General features: G+C 43.4%; 1 protein-coding gene across 1 annotated transcript in view; it reads left to right on the top strand.

Moving 5' to 3' along the window:
• Positions 1 to 19,992, top strand: part of LOC108799652 (adhesion G protein-coupled receptor L3-like) — a gene marked incomplete at its 3' end in the record, with an annotated part of 189,610 nt that overhangs the window by 148,265 nt on the left and 21,353 nt on the right. The window contains exon 8 of the mRNA XM_018571547.1: positions 1,757 to 1,822. Coding sequence (XP_018427049.1) covers positions 1,757 to 1,822 — 66 coding nt within the window. The remainder of the gene's footprint in view (positions 1 to 1,756; positions 1,823 to 19,992) is intronic.

The following is a 19,992-nucleotide window of genomic DNA, read 5'->3' as shown; positions in this document are numbered from 1 at the left end:
GCTCATATCTCCGAGTCTCGTCTTAATGTGAGATATTTATCTGAATTTATAAATTCCCTGCAGTGAAAACCATGTTTTCCTAAAGCTATCGTAGATGTCCTCTTAATAGAGCTCATAAGGTCTTCGATAAGGTAAATTTCGCGAAGGTGAGCTAACCAGGTAGAGTAGAAAAAAGGACGGGTTTCTAGGAATAGGGACCTCAATAAATATTTGTATCATTGCATGGACCTGATCCCAGAAGTTTTAACCCCTTCATGACTGAGCTTGTTTTTAGTTTCTGTTCGTAAATGACTGACACACTTTTGACATTGTTTTCTGATTGTTGCAACAACGATCAGCAAACAAACATTCTTCTTCCAGGAATAGATACATTGTAGGAATAGACACATTATGTATCCATGAAAGAGAAAAAAAAAAGCCAGTATAGCTTGAGAGAGATATCTCTCTCGATCTATACGAGCTGTCAGAATGCCGGCAAAAGCCGGCATGTGTGTCCGCTCTGCTGTGACTCTCAGACACCCGATATTAAGGTATCGGGTGTCTGAAAAAGGTTAACCCTTTCATTAATGAATGCCTCTGTAGTAAGGGCATCCATTAATGAATGTTAAAAGCTGATTCTCAGCGTTAACAGCCCTCTAAAGCAGCAAATAACTCATCACGTACAGTGTACGTGACAAGTCATTTGGTCCCTTTGTGGCTGGACGTACAGTGTACGTCTCCCGTCACGAAGGGGTTAAAGTACTGGACATGACCAAAATACATGCATCATGTCCACGTCCGGGTTCTTACATTACCAACAACAGTTGGAGGACTGTGGGAACATAGCATGGAGCGTCTGAGGAGTCCTGTACCACCTTGCAACAATTTTATACCCAATTCTTGATACTTATTACATATTGAAGATTGATAAGATAAAGATTAGAGTTTTGTACGTGCCTCTGGGGATAACTGTATATGAAGATCTGCCTCCCACCTTGTCAAAAACCACAGAGGGGATGCCGCTTCCCCCCCAACCATGAGTCTATAACAAATGTTCCAGAAAAATGCACACCACAGCGCTCAGCAGACTCCCAATGATATTCTCCACCAACAATCGTTTGCAGGTTGCTGTCATCAAAAGGCCACTGGGAAGTATTCCACACAAAACATGCAAAACAAACAGCGCCTTGTCCTCGTGTAATACAGTTTATTAATAGTTTATTAATCAATGAGCATACAAGCTGACATAAAATACTACTCACATGGTAAACACTAAATGAAGGGTACAAGGCAGACCCCACACAAAGCTGCCTTGCTAGCTCTGAGGAAGGGGGTATATTCCCTGAAATGTGTCAGTAAACAAGGCAGCTTTGTGTGGGATGAGAAGAATTCCCATCTTGGATAGTTGTCACTGGAACATTTGACTGCATTGTATGATTTACCCTTGACTCTTGCTCTGATTTTGAATTTACCTACAATTTCTGTGTTTATAATGGTCACCAATAAAAATAGAGAGGTGAAACTCTATTTAAAGCAAAACATTTAAACATTTGTAATTATGACATATACAGAACCAGTTTCTTAAGCAGTTAATTGGTTCATTAGTTTTTGTTAAAAAAGGCCTTTCATTTTTGGTATGAACAATCTTGAATTATTTGATAAAAGCTCTTTTACTTTATTTACATATTTGTTTAAGGGGTTATGTATGTATGCAAATCATTGCAAGCACAGCAATATTATGGGAAACATTTTACTAACTACTTTTCTATTTTTTTAGGTCATATTTCTTATAATGTTCCTTCAAATCATATTGATTCTAGTATCGAAAGACCTGTATCTAGAGGTGAGTTTTTCTATCCTTTATTTATTTTTTTGTTTTTATTTTACTCTTTTGGCAACAGTGGCCATACAGAGGAATGCACTTTTCCTGGAATAACTAATGGTTGTCAAAACGGTCAATGACTCAAATATTGGAATTAAAGTATATGTAAACCCTAAGAATTAACTTCTGTTATTTGCTCCTTTTTGATCTGGTAAAGTATATCTATGGGTAAAATCAGAAGTTACATACTCTGTGATGCCATCTGTAACTAGCATTAATGCAGCATTTTTCCTGACCCCTCCCCCGCAAGTGTTATTACTTGTTTATCCTTCAAGCCGACCCTTTATTTTTCCTCGTCACGTACAGTGTACGTGGCCAGTCATATAGGCACAAAGTGACAAGACGTACACTGTACGTCTCCCGTCACGAAGGGGTTAACAGAGTGACAATGCTGTTCGTTCTGTGGGAAAATTGAACAGCAGGGTCATCATTCTGTGGAGAAGGAAGTCTTTGATGGACATGTAGTTTTAAATAGATTTTAAGTAAGAAAGAGTAGGTACGAGTGAAGGCTCAGGTTTTGCTATCTGTGTCCTGCTGAGGAGATTGGATAAGTAAGGGGAATTTCCACCTTAGAAAGGTGTCACCAGACTCACAATCTTTTGAAAGATTACCGATCACCTCTTGTTCTCATGTCAATTCTAAGATTTTTACTTTTACTTTCTGCTTCAGTCACAGTGGCCACCAGGACAAATAAAGGGGGGAAATATGAGCTATTTACAGACTGCATGATATCCGTCATTTTTTATTGTGACCATAGCTCGACTTTAAATATACCATAAAAACATTTTGTTAAAAGAACAAAAATCCTGTTAATCCTGCCAATAACTTCCTGTGCACTCTGCCCTCTCTGCTGACTGTTATCAGCATTGTTCCCAATCTGCAGACCACTTAACACATGCCCCTATGTTATAGAGAAGAGGAGGGGGAGTTGTATATTTGTGTATACACTGTGTATACACTTATATACACTTGTGTATAAGTGTATACACTTATATATTATTTTTTGGTCTTGGGTTTAGATACGCTTCGAATAAACACTCACAAAGAAGATTTAGAACACTAAGGCCTGGTTCACACCTGGGTGTTTTACAGCGCGTTCCTATGCGCTGTAAAACACTCAACATGTGAAAACCAATAAATGCCTATGGGCATCGTTCCCACCTGGGCATTTTACAGCGCGTAGGAACGCACTGAAAAACACCCTATGCCCAAAGAAGTACTGGAGCTTCTTTGGGGCGTTTTTCGGTGTGTTTCCATTGGTATTCCCGAGTGTGGATCGGGGTTAACAAAGCGGTAACCCCGAGCCACACTCGGGAATACAGCGTACAGGTCTTACGTTGTCCTCGATCCCCGCTGTGTCCTCCGACGGCTGCCGACTTCCCGGTTCCATCCCTTGCGAGCTGCCGCGTTGCCGGGCAGCGGAGCCGGCAAGAAGTTTTAAAGTGAAAAAAAATATAATTTTTTTTAAATAGAGAAACTAAGGAAAAAAACACAAAAAAATCATACCGCCAGTGAAACAGTAATGCCGTACTGTTCTATTACAATACTTCTACACTGGGCACCTAGAACATGATATAAAGACAAATTCAATACTGGCAATAACACTAAACTTTTTTTGTACAGAAGCTAGGAGAGATGGAGAGTTTCCCCCAGTCCACACACAGATATGCAGCATTACACTTCTTCACTCTCCCCCTGCAGCTGCCGCAGCTCTGCTCACACTCCCCTGGTCTCTGGGGATTTCTGCAGCAGTTGTAGCCTCTGATATCCCCCTTGCTGCCCCCAGGTCTGTGTCATAACTTTCCCATTTGCTCTAAGATAAACCGCGCGGGAAGCCAGTCAGGGTGTACCTACGAAGGAGCTCACAGGGCATATCTTACCAGTATCGGGCTTTAACTGCTTGCTGTCTGCCCGTTGTAAAAAAACAATATACAGCTTTTTTTTCTGCTCGCGCGCGCACATGCAGAAAAACTGTCAGATGCAAACAGCCGTTACCGGCTGTTACACATGCAAGCGATCGGTGTGTCAGGAGGAAGATCAGCATCTTCCTCCTTGCTGATCTCCATCTGACGTCTGAATGCGGAAGTAATGTGTATTACATCACTTCCGCATTGAGCTGTCATTTCTCTAGCTGCTATAGCCAGAGATGAAGCTGGTGAAGCAGATCTTTGCTTCATCAGCTTCTTTGGTGGTCCCCAGGTGACATTAGGGGTCTTAGAGACCCCTAATTTCTCCATAAAGAGGACCTGTCAGTGTGCCTGTGCTATCACATAGGGGGATTGTTAGCCCTCTATGTGATAGCAATAACATTAAGTGTAAAAAAAAAGTAAAAAATAAATAAATGTCACATATAAAAAATTATAATTAAAAAAAATGGTTAAGTCCCGTAAATACGCGTCAGGTGCACCAAAGCGCGAAAATGACAATTGCGCTACACATGTTACATATCGCCGCGAACATCGGAGTGAGAGCAATAATTGTAGAGCCATCGATCAATGATAACGCTAAACGGATGAGCGGTAAAATCTTTTAAAGTGTCGCCTATGGCCAATTTTGGATATTGTGGTTTTGAGGTTTCGCTAGCTCAAGCAATTTTACGGATTGACATGTTTGGTGTCTATGTACCCGACATGACCTTGTCTTTTATATTTTGCCAAAAAATTGGGTGGTAATAATAAATGTTTCATAATTTAATATAGGGGAACCAGTTTTTTTTTTCAAAATTTTCGGTAATTTTTCCTTAATATAGTAAAAAATAATAACCCCAGTGGTGAATAAATACCACCAAAAAGTTAATTTCAGTACAGCGTTGCATGACAGAATAAATGTAAGTCAAAGTATGGCCTCGCTAAATACTGAAAAATGGCCCGGACAGGAAGGGGGTTTACCACCCTGGTTAGCAAGCGGTTAAATAATTAATCTGCATTCACTGGCACTGACTCACTGGAGCTGCATTTACAGGACAAAAACTGATACGCAGCTCCCCAGGGACACACAAGTGAAAAGCGGGATTGGCAACTATTGGGGGGGTGGAGGGGGGGTAGGGTTGCCAGCTTTTTAGAGAACATGCAGGGAAGAGCATGTAGAGACAGCTAGGACAGAGAGCGAGGAGAGACAGCCAAGAGAGAGTGCAAGGAGAGAACAGCCAGGAGAGGGAGCGAGAAGAGACAGCCAGGAGGAGGAGAGAGAGCAAGGAGAGAGAGTGAGGTGAGACAGCCAGAAGAGAGAAAGCGAGGAGAGACAATCATGGGAGAGAGAGGAAAGACAGCCAGGAGGATGAACGAGGAGAGACAGCCATGGGAGAGAGAGGAGAGACAGCCAGGAGAGAGAGTGAAGAGAGATAGCGAATCCCAGACAGGTGGCAACCCTGAGCGGGGGAGGGGAGGCCAAGGGCCCCCTCCTGGCTGCGGGCCCTTAGGCAGGGCCGATTACCCAATCAGTCTACCCCTGATTTCAATTAGAGTGACTTCCAAGAAAAATCTCTCTAACAGATAGGAAAGGGAGACAGACCAATCTTATGTATGTTATAGTTCCACAGTGTGTGGAAAACTATGCAGTTTTCATAAAATATATTCTCCAGTTAAAAGTTCTGAGCAGTTAAAGCTGCAAAATGCCAACTTTTGCTCTGATCACAAAAGTATGACATAGTCCTGCTCATGAAGCGGGTTTTAATGTTTATCTCCATCGAAAACCATTTTTAAGTGGTTAAAATCTCTATGACCTTTTTTTATTGCAATCTATTTCTATATATTTTGGAGTTTTCTCCTCACTTCCTGTTTATTTAGCACAGGCAGCAATTAAAAGTTTCTAGTAGAGTGAGGAAGCTTTAGAACCTGTCTTACGATTTTATTGTTCAGAAAATATTCGATTTTTTTTCTTTGGCTATTTTTTTATGCGTTCTCACCATATCCTTGTCTGATGTTTTTTTTCTCTTTATTCCCGTAGTTAGTGGGGTGGAATGGGGCTTTGCTAAAAGTTCCTTCCTTCTGAATTTTGTTTGAAAACACCCTCTGTGTTGTGTACAGTCTCTTCAAAGTATCTAGTACAGCATCATTGCAGATCCTTGCAATAAATGATCCATGAATAGGACCCTCTAGTGGTGGAATACAACACTTCTGACGCCACTACTATTCTGAGCAAGCGGTAAGGACCCTGAAACCTCTCAATAGCAGCAGTGGGTTTGTTGTATACCTACACTAAATGTGTACAGTTTACAGATCATTTATCGCATGGAGCTTACCCAGGCTACAGCACTCCCCTTAGAAGAGAGTAGACATAGATGTACTAGACTCCCGTGATGATACTGTGACATGCCTGAACCTAAGCAGGCTTCTTATAAGTGCAGTACTTTAAAATTTTTAATGGTTTAATTATGTAATGTTCTGCTCCTTGTTTTTTGTCTAGTAAATTAACAGTAAAGTACACGGTTAGAATTTCAAACAAACAAAATCGATTTCAGAACATTCCTTCGACTTTCTAATTGTTGATGGGGTCAAATTGAGGATCTGTTTCAACCACTGTGACGAAAAAAATTGAAGGAGGATGTTGACATTGTTTCTCGATTGAATGAAATTCACAGTGAATGTGGTTTTTGTTCGGGAAACTCTATTAATTCCAAAATTTTATGTTGAATGAAAACAAATCTTAAATGAAATTGCAAACGACAATTGCTCAGTCTCTGATGGCATTATCGATTGTTCTGACGGGATTTTTTATATGAACATTCATTTGAAAATCTATCCATCTACCCTACTTAAGTGAATTTAAATATAGTGGGGATAAACATCTGTCTATCCTGAGACAAAAAAAGACTCCATAATCACATCCCGTGGGTTGGAAGTGGAGCCTCTCGGGTCAATAGATCAATTTCTATTTTGTTTGCAACTGTAGCTCCCAGAATATTATTGAAAAGCATTTGTAGTACTGCTGGTACGTCCTCAGACCCCGTGGCCTCTGGTAATCCTTTAATGCGTATATTATTTCGACGCCCACGATTGTCAAGGTCCTCAACATGGCGTTGCAACTCGCGAATGGTAGCAGCCTGAGCTACGAATTGAGACTGTAGGCGATATAAATCATGCTTAGTCGTTTGCACTTCCCCATCTATGTCTTCCACTCTTTGCGTCAGATGCTGGAAGTCATGGTGAAACACTTGAATTTCAGACTTACATGTGTCTCTGACTTCTTCTATTGGCAAGCGAAAGTCTCGTTTAGTAGGGATATGTCTCATGCACTCGCTCCAGGAGGCATATTCATCATCTTCAGGCCCTGAAGATGAGAGTTGACCGGTCTCACCAGCAGATTTGCATTTGTGTGGGGTCTGCCTTAAATCTGGGTCACCAGCATCCATCTCTCCCCCATGCAGGGTCTGAGCAGGCTCAGACTGTTGGGCCCCCGAGTGGGGGAGTTCCCTCATATCCCCGCCTTTTTTGGGCCTCTGCGGCCTACTTAGTTCTCCCGATGGGGGGTCCCATGGCCCGGGCGAGAACAACCCCTTAATCGGCCAGTTGAGGTCGGGGTTCAGCCCTCTTTGAGTGGCATCAGGCGGCTGGGGAGGGGTCAGGGCGTCCGACTCCTGATCGGTGCCTGCCCGCTGTGCGGCCTGCGGCGACCACGCCGTATCGTCTGCTCCCTCGGGCCAGTCACCTACCCGGTCTGCCGGTCCTGATTCCTTCCTCTGTGGTTCCAGCGAGAGTTGCGAGCAGGAGGAGGGGGAGGGCGAGCCCGTGAGGGAATCACCACCGGCCGATTTACGGGATGACTGAGAGTAGGACAGCAGGGGGCCCACGCCTGTCTCCTCCAGCACCATCTTGCCTCGTTGCTGGCCGATCAAAGTAGCCTCTGATAGAGGTAGAAGCCTGGGACTTGCGGCACGAGAAAGTAATATAGGTAGCGGGTCAGATGCAGAGCTCACTCTCAGCACGTCCTCTCACATCGCCGGCTAGCCACGCCCCCCATGTCTTTTTTTTAACCTAACTACTTAACTTGTAACAATATGAGGCATATATTAAAGTTTGTCATCTATTTAGAAAATTAACAATGTTATCACAATTCTTGTCTCATAAGAGATTTTGGCTGCATGGAAGCAAAATTGTCAGCAACCCTTTTGAAACATAGCCCAACATAGCCAGACAACCATCTGCATAATATAATTATTTAGCTGACCAACTATAAAATCAAAGAGGCCATTATGCAAATTAAACAGTGAAGAATTTGGTGTTCCAGAGACATGATTATCAGATGATCTTTCCTTTCTAATGACAATAATACAAATATCCTTGTTACCCTGCACTGCTCTTGCAAAATCAAATATAAAAGGTAGTTTCCATTTGAATTAACCTTTAAATATTACAGTGGCCAAACACATTTATTTTTCTTCCCTGAAGAAATGAAGACCAAGCTACAAAGCCTACAAGTCATACTGCAAACAAATAACAGCCCAGCTAAATCTCTTTGATCTCACACATTTGTGAAAATGACTAACTGATTCACAATTCTTTTGTCTTGCCATATTTTCTTTGTTGGAATAACTTAATAGTTTGCACTGTCCTGATTCATGGTTTGAAGAAAATTACATAGATTTTGTAGGAAATTAGTCTGGACAAGGATCAGCCCTCATCATTATACATCACATAACATGCATACAGACTATAAGGTTAATTTACTAAGGACAAATATGCTGTTCACGTTGCAAGCCCATTTTCACTTTGTAAGGAAATTTTCCCTTAGCTTAGTGAATGTGGTGAAAATTCACTTTGCAAAGAATACCCAATCACACGCAAGAAAAATAGAAAAAAATAAAAAAAGTATGCTGTTTAGCGTGGATGGAGGAATCTGATTTTGTTTTTGGTTCAACCCATAAAGTATGACCAGCTTTACTCATCCAAGAATTATGGCTACATTTTAATTAGCCACAGGCAAGTCATTTCTTTTATATACCAATAGTATATTGGCAACCCAACAGGATGTTCATTCTTATTCTGCATTCAAACAGTAAATTATCACATGCTGAATGGGTTTTGTAGACCATGCCATAAGCCTGCAAAAAATGTCTGCCTAAAAAACATGTTAGATTTATTCAGTTGACCTGGGTAATTGCTTTGTAGATCCTAAACTGCTAGCCTACTGCCATGATCCATATGTCCTCTGATCATGGTTTGCCCTTCCAAATCACATCCACCTCTCTTTCCATCCCCCCCTCCCTTTTTTTGTATTCCATTGCAATACCATTATTCTATATTATGGAATCAGCAATACTAATGTCCCATTCACATGGGGCAGTCTGGGACTCATGTGGCAAAAACCCATGGATTCCTATGGCAGTGTGTGCAATACAACATTTTACCATTATAATTCTGTCAATGCAGATATAATTTTCCTTTTGGAAAACTCTTATTTTCTCATGTATTTTTAATCTTCCAAACTAATTTTACTGAAAAGAAAATAGATAATTAAATTGTATTTAACCTGAGCAATTAACTGCTGTCCCAAACTTCATGGCACCATGGTGATAGGATTATGTTATTATCCCCATCATGTTCTTGCGCAATCAACATCTGTCTTGACACATTCCATGGTGATTGGATTAAGGTGATTTAGTTACACATGCAGCTATAAATTGACACTAAACATAACAGAGAAAGCTACTTGGATGAATGGGGAAATGTCCTCAACTTTACAGATAGGGGCGTGTACTGAACATGGCCAGGCAAGACGCATAGAGCATGAGCCCCATGGTGCCAACCAAGGGTGGACTGACCATTCAGGCGCTGACCGAGGGCAGGGGGCCCGTCACTGACCCCCCCGCCCTTTCACTTACATTTAGCCCGCTTGGATGTACGGCGCAGCATTTTTCCCCCATCCTGTGGGCCCACCAGACCCTGCCGTTGCCGTTTTAACAAAGCTGTGTCTCCTAGTTTGGCAGGGGCTGGTGGGCGAAGCCTATCTCATGCTGCTTCTTGACTGATTACGGCTCCTTCGTTCCCAGGGGCTGGCTGGCTCTGTTACGGTCCTTTAAAAAGTGTGCCCAGATCCAGATGAGAAGAGCCCTGTCAGGCATGGTTGACAAATTAAGAAAATGTGTATGGGAACCAGTGATTATTATCACATATATTGTAGCACTGTTAAGCCCAGCTTTTTTTAGTACATCAAATAGAAAAAACAGGCACATAAGAAACATCAGTTATTTGGTCACAAAACTAGATTTCAGCAGTGGCCAGCTTGGATTACTACTTTTATCCAGTGATAACCACTGTGGCACTGAAACTGTGATCGATAATCATTAAGATCTGTGTTATGTATAGTTGCTGGGCTTAGTAGTTCCTGCTGTGCGTTTGTTCTGGTCTGCAGTCTGACGTGTGTTGGTTCTGGTCTGCGGCCTCAACCTCATTTATTCTGGTTTGTGGCCTGCTGTGCGTTGGTTCTGGTCTGCGGTCTGTCGCGCATTGGTTCTGGTCTGCGGTCTGCCATGCATTTATTCTGGTCTGCCGTGCACTTATTCTGGTCTGTGGTCTGCCGTGCATTGGTTCTGGTCTGCCGTACGTTGGTTCTGGTTTGTGGTCTGTCGTGCGTTGGTTCTGGTCTGAGGTGTGCGGTGCATTTATTCTAGTCTTTGCCATGAGGTCTGCCATGCATTTATTCTGGTCTGCTGTCTGTTGTGCGTTGGTTCTGGTCTGTGGTCTGCCGTGCATTTATTCTGGTCTGAGATCTGCTGTGCATTTATTCTGGACTATGGTCTGAGGTCTGTCGTGCATTTATTCTGGTTTGAGATCTGTCGTGCATTTATTCTGACCTGAGATCTGCCGTGCATTTTTTCTGGTCTGCAGTGTGAGTTCTGCCATGCATTTATTCTGGCCTGTGGTATGGGGTCTTCCATGCATTTATTCTTGTCAGAAGTCTGCCGTGCATTTATTCTGGCCTGGGGTCTGCCGTGCATTTATTCTGGTCTGCGGTGTATGGTCTGCCATGCATTTATTATGGCCTCAGTTCTGCCATGCATTTATTCTGGTCTGCAGTGTTCTACCGTGCATTTATTCTGGTCTTAGGTCTGACATGCATTTATTCTGGTCTGAGGTCTGCCGTGCATTTATTCTGGTCTATGGTGTGAGGTCTGACATGCATTTATTTTGGTCTGCGGTGTGAGGTCTGCCGTGCATTTTTTCTGGTCTGCAGTGGGATGTCTGCCGTGTATTTATTCTGGGCTACGGTGTGAGGTCTGCCGTGCATTTATTCTGGGCTACGGTGTGAGGTCTGCCGTGCATTTATTCTGGTCTATGATGTGAGGTCTGCTGTCCATTTATTCTGGTCATACAAGCGCCTTACCACACACTGCATCAGAAAGGGGGAGGACAGGGATTTGCATACCTCACGTGTGATATGCACCCAAATCCCCACTCCAGTCCTAGATTATTTCATTTCCCTGTCAATTATCCTACTAATTCTCCTGCAATTTAGGATAATTGGCAGAACTGAAGAATTTAGGTAAAATTAACCGAACCAGAAAAATTCTACCATTTAGCTCAGTGTTTAGCTCATTTTTAGTGTTGCCTATGGTAAATTTTGAGTTTGGTAGTTTTTTGCGATTTCACGGGTGCATGCAATTTTAAAACTTGACATGTTTGGTGTCTATTTACCCGACGTGACCCCATCTTTTAAATGTTTTACCAAAAAATTGGGTAATAATAATTGTATTGCAACATACTGTAAAAAAATACTTTTTTTTTCAAAATTTTCGGTACTTTTTCCTTAATATATAATATTTCTACTGTTTGCCTCTTTAAAGCCAAAAATGGAGGCAAAGTAAAACAACTCTATAGAAAATACCTGTAGGAATTGCAGAAAATATCATGTGTCCCCAGGATATTGTGGTTTGGAGAAGTGTTATTCCTTATTGATGGGCAAAGCACTTTTAATTTTAAGTGAATTTTTTTATTCTAAAAATATTTTAATAAGGGCCTTTTAAAATATGGAGATCTCTTTTTGTTGCGTCATACATCTAATGGTGAAAATTCCTATAAGTGGGAAGGACAGGATTATTCCTATGCATTCATGCAAACTAATCCAGCACTGTTTGACTTATTAAGATGTTATTTGCTGTTTTTGTCAGCAAATTTTGTCTGAGTGAATGTCAGTGAGATACATTTTTTGGCAGAATATAATGTTATGGGGAGGCCCAGTATAGCAAGCCTAACTTTAGAGACTTCCCCGAAGACAGGATATTTGGCAGTTGTGTGTATTGCTACCCATGTCATTTAATAACAGTTCTGTCATGTTGGAAGAAAGCATGGTACATGATTCTAGCATTAGTGGATGTGGTAATGTAGAGACAGGCCTACCTAAGAGGTGCATACTTGTAAATGTCACTATTGGTAGTAACAGTCTTCTAGATACAAAGGTTTAGGGGTTCAAGAATTCAGAAGCCTGTAAACAAAAGCATGTTTAGCAACTTTCTGCAGTCTGAGAGCGATTTATATAGGCTGGGAAAGCAGTCAAGGCAAAACAGGGCCATTTGTCATTAGGGCTAATGAGATCTAAGCAGCAGCTAGTTTCATTAAGAACTGTAGAGCTATCTGAGTCTTATTAGATATTTGAACATTTAGTAGGTGCTGGAAAGCTAAACCACCTGAAACTGTAGGACTCTTAGGTGTTCTATTGGTGAGGTCATGGGTTTGCATACCTGCTGTGGCCATTATGAAGGGGACCCACTGTTTTTGTAATGGGATGGATTGGAATACCTAAAGATAACTGTAAACAGAGCCGGCCCTACCATACAGGCAACATAAGCGGCCGCTTGAAGGTGGAAAAACAGTGCCTCCCTCCCATACACAGGAGAAGCCACAAGGATGGGGCTCTGAGCGTCAGTTTCGTTTAGTCAGAGCCCCGCCCCCAGTTTCCTCTGCTGTCGGCTCTCTCCGGAGCTTGCTGGTGATGTTCCTGCACTGCCCCAGCCGAGATATTAACATATGAATGGGCCGTTGTAATTTGCATATCAATAAGCTGCTACCCATTCACATGTAAATATCGTGGCTCATTACATTGGCAGTCATTGTGAACACTTTAGTTACATTGGCGGTCAGTGTGAATACTTTCGTTACATTGGCGATCATTGTGAATACTTTTGTTACATTGGTGGTCATTGTGAATACTTTTGTTACATTGGCGGTCATTGTGAATACTTTCTTTACATTGGCGGTCATTGTGAATACTTTCGTTATATTGTGGCATTACATATAGGGCTTCAGAAAATGACGGTCAGTCTTTTGCCAATTTCTAGATATGTTTAGTGTGAGTTGTAACATGGACATCTTTGTTATGCTTTTTGGAGTGGTACACTTTGGGGGGTGTCTTTGTATTGGGGTGCTCCACAGTAAACTATTTGGGGTGTCATTGCTTGTGGCTTCGCATATACAGCACTAGTAGCTGATGGTCTTCCTTTTTTCTAAATGCTTCTGAGATAATTGGCTTGACCTGTAACATGGATATCACGGATCTCCTATTAGTTTTGGAGGGTGGCGAAGGGGGGCGGAAAAACGCATCTTCGCCTGTGTAGGCAACAATCCTAAAAAAGCCCTGACTGTAAACACTTAAATCTCCAAGTTGGACAAGAATCAGGCATAATGATAAGAAGAGCTTACTTTTGAAGTCTCTAAGAAGCCATGGCTTGACTTTGACCACCAGGCTACATGTACAAGTAGACTCCATTGACGTATAGCGTTTGCATTTCCCGCACAGTTCTCCGCGCGGAAAACCGCATGGGACGGAAACAATAAAATGTTTAATCCACGCGGATTTTCTCATTTGCGGCGATTTATATAGCCGCGAGGGTGCAGAATCCGCCATATTAATAATTTCCGGGCCGCATGCAAAAGTCTAAACAATGCACATTAAAGTGCATTGTTTTTTCTGTTTAAAGCGGCTCCACGTGTACTCGGCTGGCTGAATATGCCCGGACAGCCGCTCCTGTGTGAATGGAGCCTTAAATGTAAATTTTGGGAGGACTGATCCTTTGAGAAGGAAGGACAATCCCTATCCTGCTATTGCTGGGAAAGAAAAAAAAATATTTATTCTGTGTGTTACTGTTTTTTTTTTTTCTTTGTATATATGTCCTGCATTTAATGAAAGTCTTCTTATCTTATAAACACAGTACCCCACATTGAAAATTTTCAAACCTACTATTTACTAAAAATTATGGTCAGCAGTATAATAGGTTAGAGGTGGAGTGCAATGCTGTAATCCTGAAAAGAGCTTGATCTCGTGTTACGCATGAACCAGGCACGCTGGCCTAGAGAACAAACAAAAAGTGTTGGCCAGGACAGTACCCTGGAAAAGAAAAGACACAGAACAAGAAAAAGAAGCAATAAGAGAAATAGAAGGTAGTAAAAGCTGGTTACCGGCTCATCTCGCATCTCCATACACCGCGGACGACATCCCCTGATCTCCCTCTAATGCATCCCAGGCTTCCCACACCTTATTGTGCAACGTCCAGGTCTTTTTTAGTCTAGCAGTCAGATATTCTAGTTTTTGGACATCTTTAATTCTGGTATACAGATGCAGGTCTGACGGCGGGGTGGTGCGCTTCCAGTGAAGGGCAATGAGACAGCGTGCCGCCGTAAGCACATGGGAGGACAGTTTTTTATCATATTTATGGACCCCGATGAGGGGATGACCCAGCATGTAGTGCAGTGGATCCATTGGGACCCTACGCTTAAGAAGGTTCTCCAGTATATCCTGTACATTCCTCCAGAAGGGCTTGATCCGACTACAATGCCAAAATATATGGAACAGGGAACCAGTCTGAGACACCAGCATAGGGAGGAGGCCTCCGGGTATATACTGTGGAGAAACTCAGGGGTGTGGTACCAATGGTATAGTACTTTATACTGACTTTCCTTGTAGGTAGAGCAGATGGAGGATGTAGACGCCACTCTCCAAATACTCTCCCACTGCTCCTGTGAGATGGACACTCCCAGCAGCTCCTCCCACCGCCGCATGTATGAGTGCCTCGTAAATTCACCCGGTATGTCCGCACCCAATATTCCATATATAGCGGAAATCAAGCCCCTGGAGGAAGGCGGTTCTACACAGTAATTCAAACGGGGTGCATTGCAGGAATATCTGGGACTTAGCTATGGACTGGGTATAGTGTTTAACCTGGAGGTACGCAAAGAGGGTGCTGGGGGGAAGTTGGTGTTGTTCTTTCAGAAGTGAGAAGGGGTGTAGAACTCCCGTTCTACGATTAATAATATCTCTATAACGAAAGAGATGTTTTTCCTCCCAGGGCAATGCCCATCTCTTCTCCATGCTAGCCGGAAGAGACGGGGTATAGAGAAAAGAAGCCATGGGCGACCGTGGGGTTGATAAATGAAACGCAAATCTAAATTTAAACCAGGTCCTTCTGGTACATAGCATGGACGTCAGGAGGGAAGAGGATGGGAGAGGTGTCGGCAGCGCCCACAGGAGGGAGTTAAGGTGAATCGGCGCAAGCCACAGGGACTCAATCTCAACCCACACCACGTGAGGCGACATGGCACTCCAAAAAGGTACAGCCCGCAGCTGAGCCGCGGCAAAGTAGTGGGAGATATTGGGTAGCACCAGGCCACCCCGGTGCTTGGGGGCACAAAGTATTTGCTGGGAGACCCTATGGCGCCCTCCCCCCCATATAAAGTGTGAGATCTGTCCTTGCAGGGATCGAAGGTCCGAGGCCGGTATGGGAATCGGCAATGTGTTGAAATAATAAAGCAATTTCGGGAGCAAGGTCATTTTATCGGCTGCTATTTTCCCAGTGAGTGATAGGTTACATGGGCCCCATTTATGCAGGAGAGATCGCAGGGTAGTAAGTAGTGGTTTATAGTTGACATTATATAACATGTGGATTTTGGGGGTCAAGTGAATCCCTAAGTATTTCAATTTTTCATTCGTCCACCTATAGGGGTATGCTGATTGGAGTAAAGTCAAGTCAGTGGGGGGGGGGGGGGGGGAGAGATTTAAGGGCATAGCCTCTGTCTTACCCAGGTTCAACTTGTAACCAGACAGACCCGAAAAAATCTGAAGCTCACGATGCAAGCTTTGCAGTGATCCCCCCGGGTTCGTGAGCGTGAGAATCACATCATCAGCAAACAATGCCAGTTTGAATTCCTGCAAACCCAGAGTGAGCCCCGATATGTCTGGCGCGGCCCGAATCCTAGCAGCCAGAGCCTCTATGCAAAGCACAAATAATAGCAGGGAGAGCGGGCACCCCTGCCGAGATCCATTACGGATCTGGAATACAGGGGACACGGCCCCCTCATTTTGATAGACGCCGATGGCGTAGAGTAGAGAGATGCAATGGCTTCAGCAAACGGGCCCACCACACCGATGCGGGCCAGGGGAGACCCCAGGAAAGGCCAACCAAGCCTGTCAAAGGCCTTCTCAGCATCTAAGCTCCACTCCCCTACGATTCGCGATGTTTATCTGGTTAACAATGGTGTAATGAAGTGTACAGCGCTAAATGCCCTTCAGGAAATTAGATAACGGTAGGGATCATATGGTGTCACCTCCGTGTCAAGCAATCGTGAAACAGTGTATATATTAATAAGGTTCATGTATGACACGCTTTTTATGACACCTGCTGACACATTTTATAACGTACTATAAGTTTTTACACAAATATTTATTATATATACACTGTTTCACGATTGCTTGACACGGAGGTGACACCATATGATCCCTACCGTTATCTAATTTCCTGAAGGGCATTTAGCGCTGTACACTTCATTACACCATTATTCTGTAGGCTTTTAGCCTGAGTTCAGCAGCTTTTTCCTTTTTGGTTTTAGAAATTTTAGCTCCGGGGTCATATTAATATCAATTTTGAATTTGAATCCATCTTAATTTAGTTTTACTATTTCCATTAGCGCAAGTTAGTTTGGTTCACTATCTGGTTAACAAGTCTGCGTGTGTTGTCCCCCGCCTGTCTGCCCAGAACAAAACCAACCTGGTCTTTGTGGACCAGACTGGGTAAAAAGACAGAAAGTCTGTTTGCTAGCAATTTAGTAAAGATTTTGTAATCGGAGTTCTAAAGTGCAATAGGGCGGTAGTTCGCACAGACAGTGTCATCCTTATCCGGCTTGGGGACCACTATTAAGTAAGATTGCAAAAAGGAGGACGGGATAGGTCTACCCTCAAGGAACTGGTTATAGAGTTTCGTCAAGTATGGGGAAAGCAAATGTGAATAGGTCTTATAATAAAGGTAGGTAAAGCCATCAGGACCTGGCGATTTGCCCGTGGGGAGGGAGGCGATCGTCCTTTGAACCTCGTCCACCTCTAGCGGGGCATTCAACTTAGCACAGTCCTCTTGGGAGAGCACAGGTAAGTCACAGGAGCCAAGGTTTTCTCGGATGCGTGAGGTCAAGGCATCATCACCAGCGTTGAATGCGCCATCTTGGAGATTATACAGGGACTCATAAAAAGCCCGGAATATATCCGCCATTTTTGTTGGGTGGTGATGCAGCGTTCCATCGGCGTCACAATGCCGAAATCCCTTTTAGGTTGGCCTCAGCCCTTAGCTTACGAGCCAGAAGAGTATAGGCCTTCTTTCCCTTCTCGTAATATTTCTGGCGCAAGTATAACATGGACGTTTCAGTCTTATGGACATACAGGTGCTGCAATTGTGCTCTCAACCGCAACACCTCTTTCAACAAGGCCTTGGAGGGGGAGGCTGCCAGTTGACGCTCAGACCCAAAGGAGCTGATCCTTAACGTTGGCAATAGCGGCCATTCGGTCTTTCTTGAGCTTGGAGGCCACTGCAATGCAGTGGCCCCTAATCGTGGGCTTATGAGCCTCCCAGAGAGTCGAGAGATCATTCACGGACCCTTCATTAAGATCGAAGTAACTCCGTATAGCCGATTCAATAGCGTCTTTAGTGGCCTCCCCCTTCAGCATGCCTTCATTCAAGGTCCAGTGACACCTACGAATCCGTGAGGGATACACTCGAATGGTCAATTCAATGGGCGCATGATCCGATCAAGAGATAGGACCTATGTGAGCCGAGACCATGTTCAGGAGAATAGGAGTATTCACCAAGAAGTAGTCCAGCCTGGAGTGGGAGCTATGTGCCGAGGAGTAGAAGGTGTACCTCTTCTCCGCCGGGTGTATCACCCGCCAGGAGTCAAAGAGAGAATGTTGCCTAATCAATTTGCGAAACTGCCTAGCTAGTGCCTCTGTCAATCTCAAAGTAGATTTATCTGGGGGCGGTAGATGGTCAAGAGAGGCGGAGAAAGTCAAATTGAAGTCCCCACCAATAATTAGGTAACCTAGGGGCAGCTTATGCAATTTAGAGAGTGCTCGTTGCAGAAACCCCTTCTGGTGGACGTTCGGGGTGTATACGTTGCAAAGGGTGAAGGGAACCCCCACCCATGTACCATGTAGGATAATGTATCTGCCCATCTTATCTATTAATACCTTGGTGGGCTGGAAGGGACAGGAGTCCGTAAGGAGGATGGCCACCCCCGCCCTCTTAGAGGAGAAGAATGAGGCATATGTTCTAGGAAACCACCTGGAGGTGAAGTTAAAGGAACTCCCGGTTTAAAGTGCTTTTCCTGCTAAAATACAAGGTCAGCCTTTGAGGCTCTGAATTCTCACAATGCTAAATTACGCTTGAGTGGGGAGTTAAGTCCCTTGACATTAAGGGACAGTAACTTATAGTCAGATTGGCCCGCCATGGAGGGTTAGGAGAGAAATCGTGCAGAGTGTATGTGTGCTGTTCATGCTCAAGATAGGGTACTCACCCAGGAGGACGTTCTGCCAGGACCAGGGGATCCGCCAGGCGGAGGCAGCGAGAACAAGGCCGGTTGAAGTAGAATAGGAGGAAAGAAAAGAAAGGAAGTGGGAAAGCAAAAGAGACCACTGAAACACACAATAATCAGGACCAGGGGATCCGCCAGGCGGAGGCAGCGAGAACAAGGCCGGTTGAAGTAGAATAGGAGGAAAGAAAAGAAAGGAAGTGGGAAAGCAAAAGAGACCACTGAAACACACAATAAACACAGGGCCGTCTTTAACGCAGGGCAAAGGGGGCAGTTGCCCGGGGCCCAGTCATGGTTGTGGGGCCCAAAGCAGCTGCCCCTTGAGCCCGCAGAAACTTGCCGATCGGATCGCATAGTAAAATACGTTATGGCAGCAACCGCAATGCCATAACGTATTTTCCTATGCGATCTGCACCATCGCATACTACACGTGTAGCTCCTCCCCCGCCCGCGTAGCGTGACATGTAAGTGTCACACAGGCTTCACTGGAGGACGTGAGGCCGTGCATATGGGTGCCTCACACACGCCCAGGGGAGTCAGACATCCGGAAAGAAAGACTGAGGCTGACTGGCACGAGGACTGTTCTGGGATTGACTGAGGCAGGTAAGAGCTGGCCAAAGTTTATGCTTACTCTCACAACTTGGGAATGCTCTATTTTATGGGTGGATGAACAGGAAATAAATAGTAAGTAAAAAAACATTGGATTTCATAGTCATTTAAACCGTCTGAATTTGTCAAGTGGTACTGGAGACGGGAGCTGTATGTTATGTTAATCTCTGAATATTGAAAATGTGGATATCTAGTTCTCAGAATACATTGGCTGGTTTATAACAGCAAAAAAAAAAGGAGAAAATAAAATATAGTTTTCTTCATACTGATAAAAGTGAATGATAACTGGGCAATAAACAGGGTTTGTGAGTAGCTAGTATGTTGCGCTAAGCCTTGATATACAAATTATGTGACATAAATTCACCTCTAATGGGTGCCTTGTGAAATTAATTTAAATAAATAGTGGTTATAAAATAAATACGTGAAAAACAGATGAATAGATATATAAAATATTGTGTATGTGATCAGTGAAAATAATTCTTATTACCGGTAGATGGGAAGACAAATGGAAAATCAGACCAAAATATATAGATAGTAACTCATAAACATGTCCTGTGATCGTGATTCAACCTTGTGCATCGTTGTAAATACTGAATGCACTGAATAAAAAAAACTGGACAAAGATAGGTCAATCCTAGGTAAATAAATAAATTATATATGTGTGATTAATTAAATAATTCATTGAAAAAGTGCATGAAATCTAAAATTCACACGTATAATGGGTATAATCTTAAATAAAGTGTC

The sequence above is a fragment of the Nanorana parkeri genome, unplaced genomic scaffold (genome assembly GCF_000935625.1).
Source record: "Nanorana parkeri isolate BGI_ZX_2015 unplaced genomic scaffold, ASM93562v1 scaffold1778, whole genome shotgun sequence".
Classification (NCBI taxonomy): domain Eukaryota; kingdom Metazoa; phylum Chordata; class Amphibia; order Anura; family Dicroglossidae; genus Nanorana; species Nanorana parkeri.
Note: the sequence above shows the minus strand (reverse complement) of the source record. Positions and strands in the feature narration are given on the sequence as shown.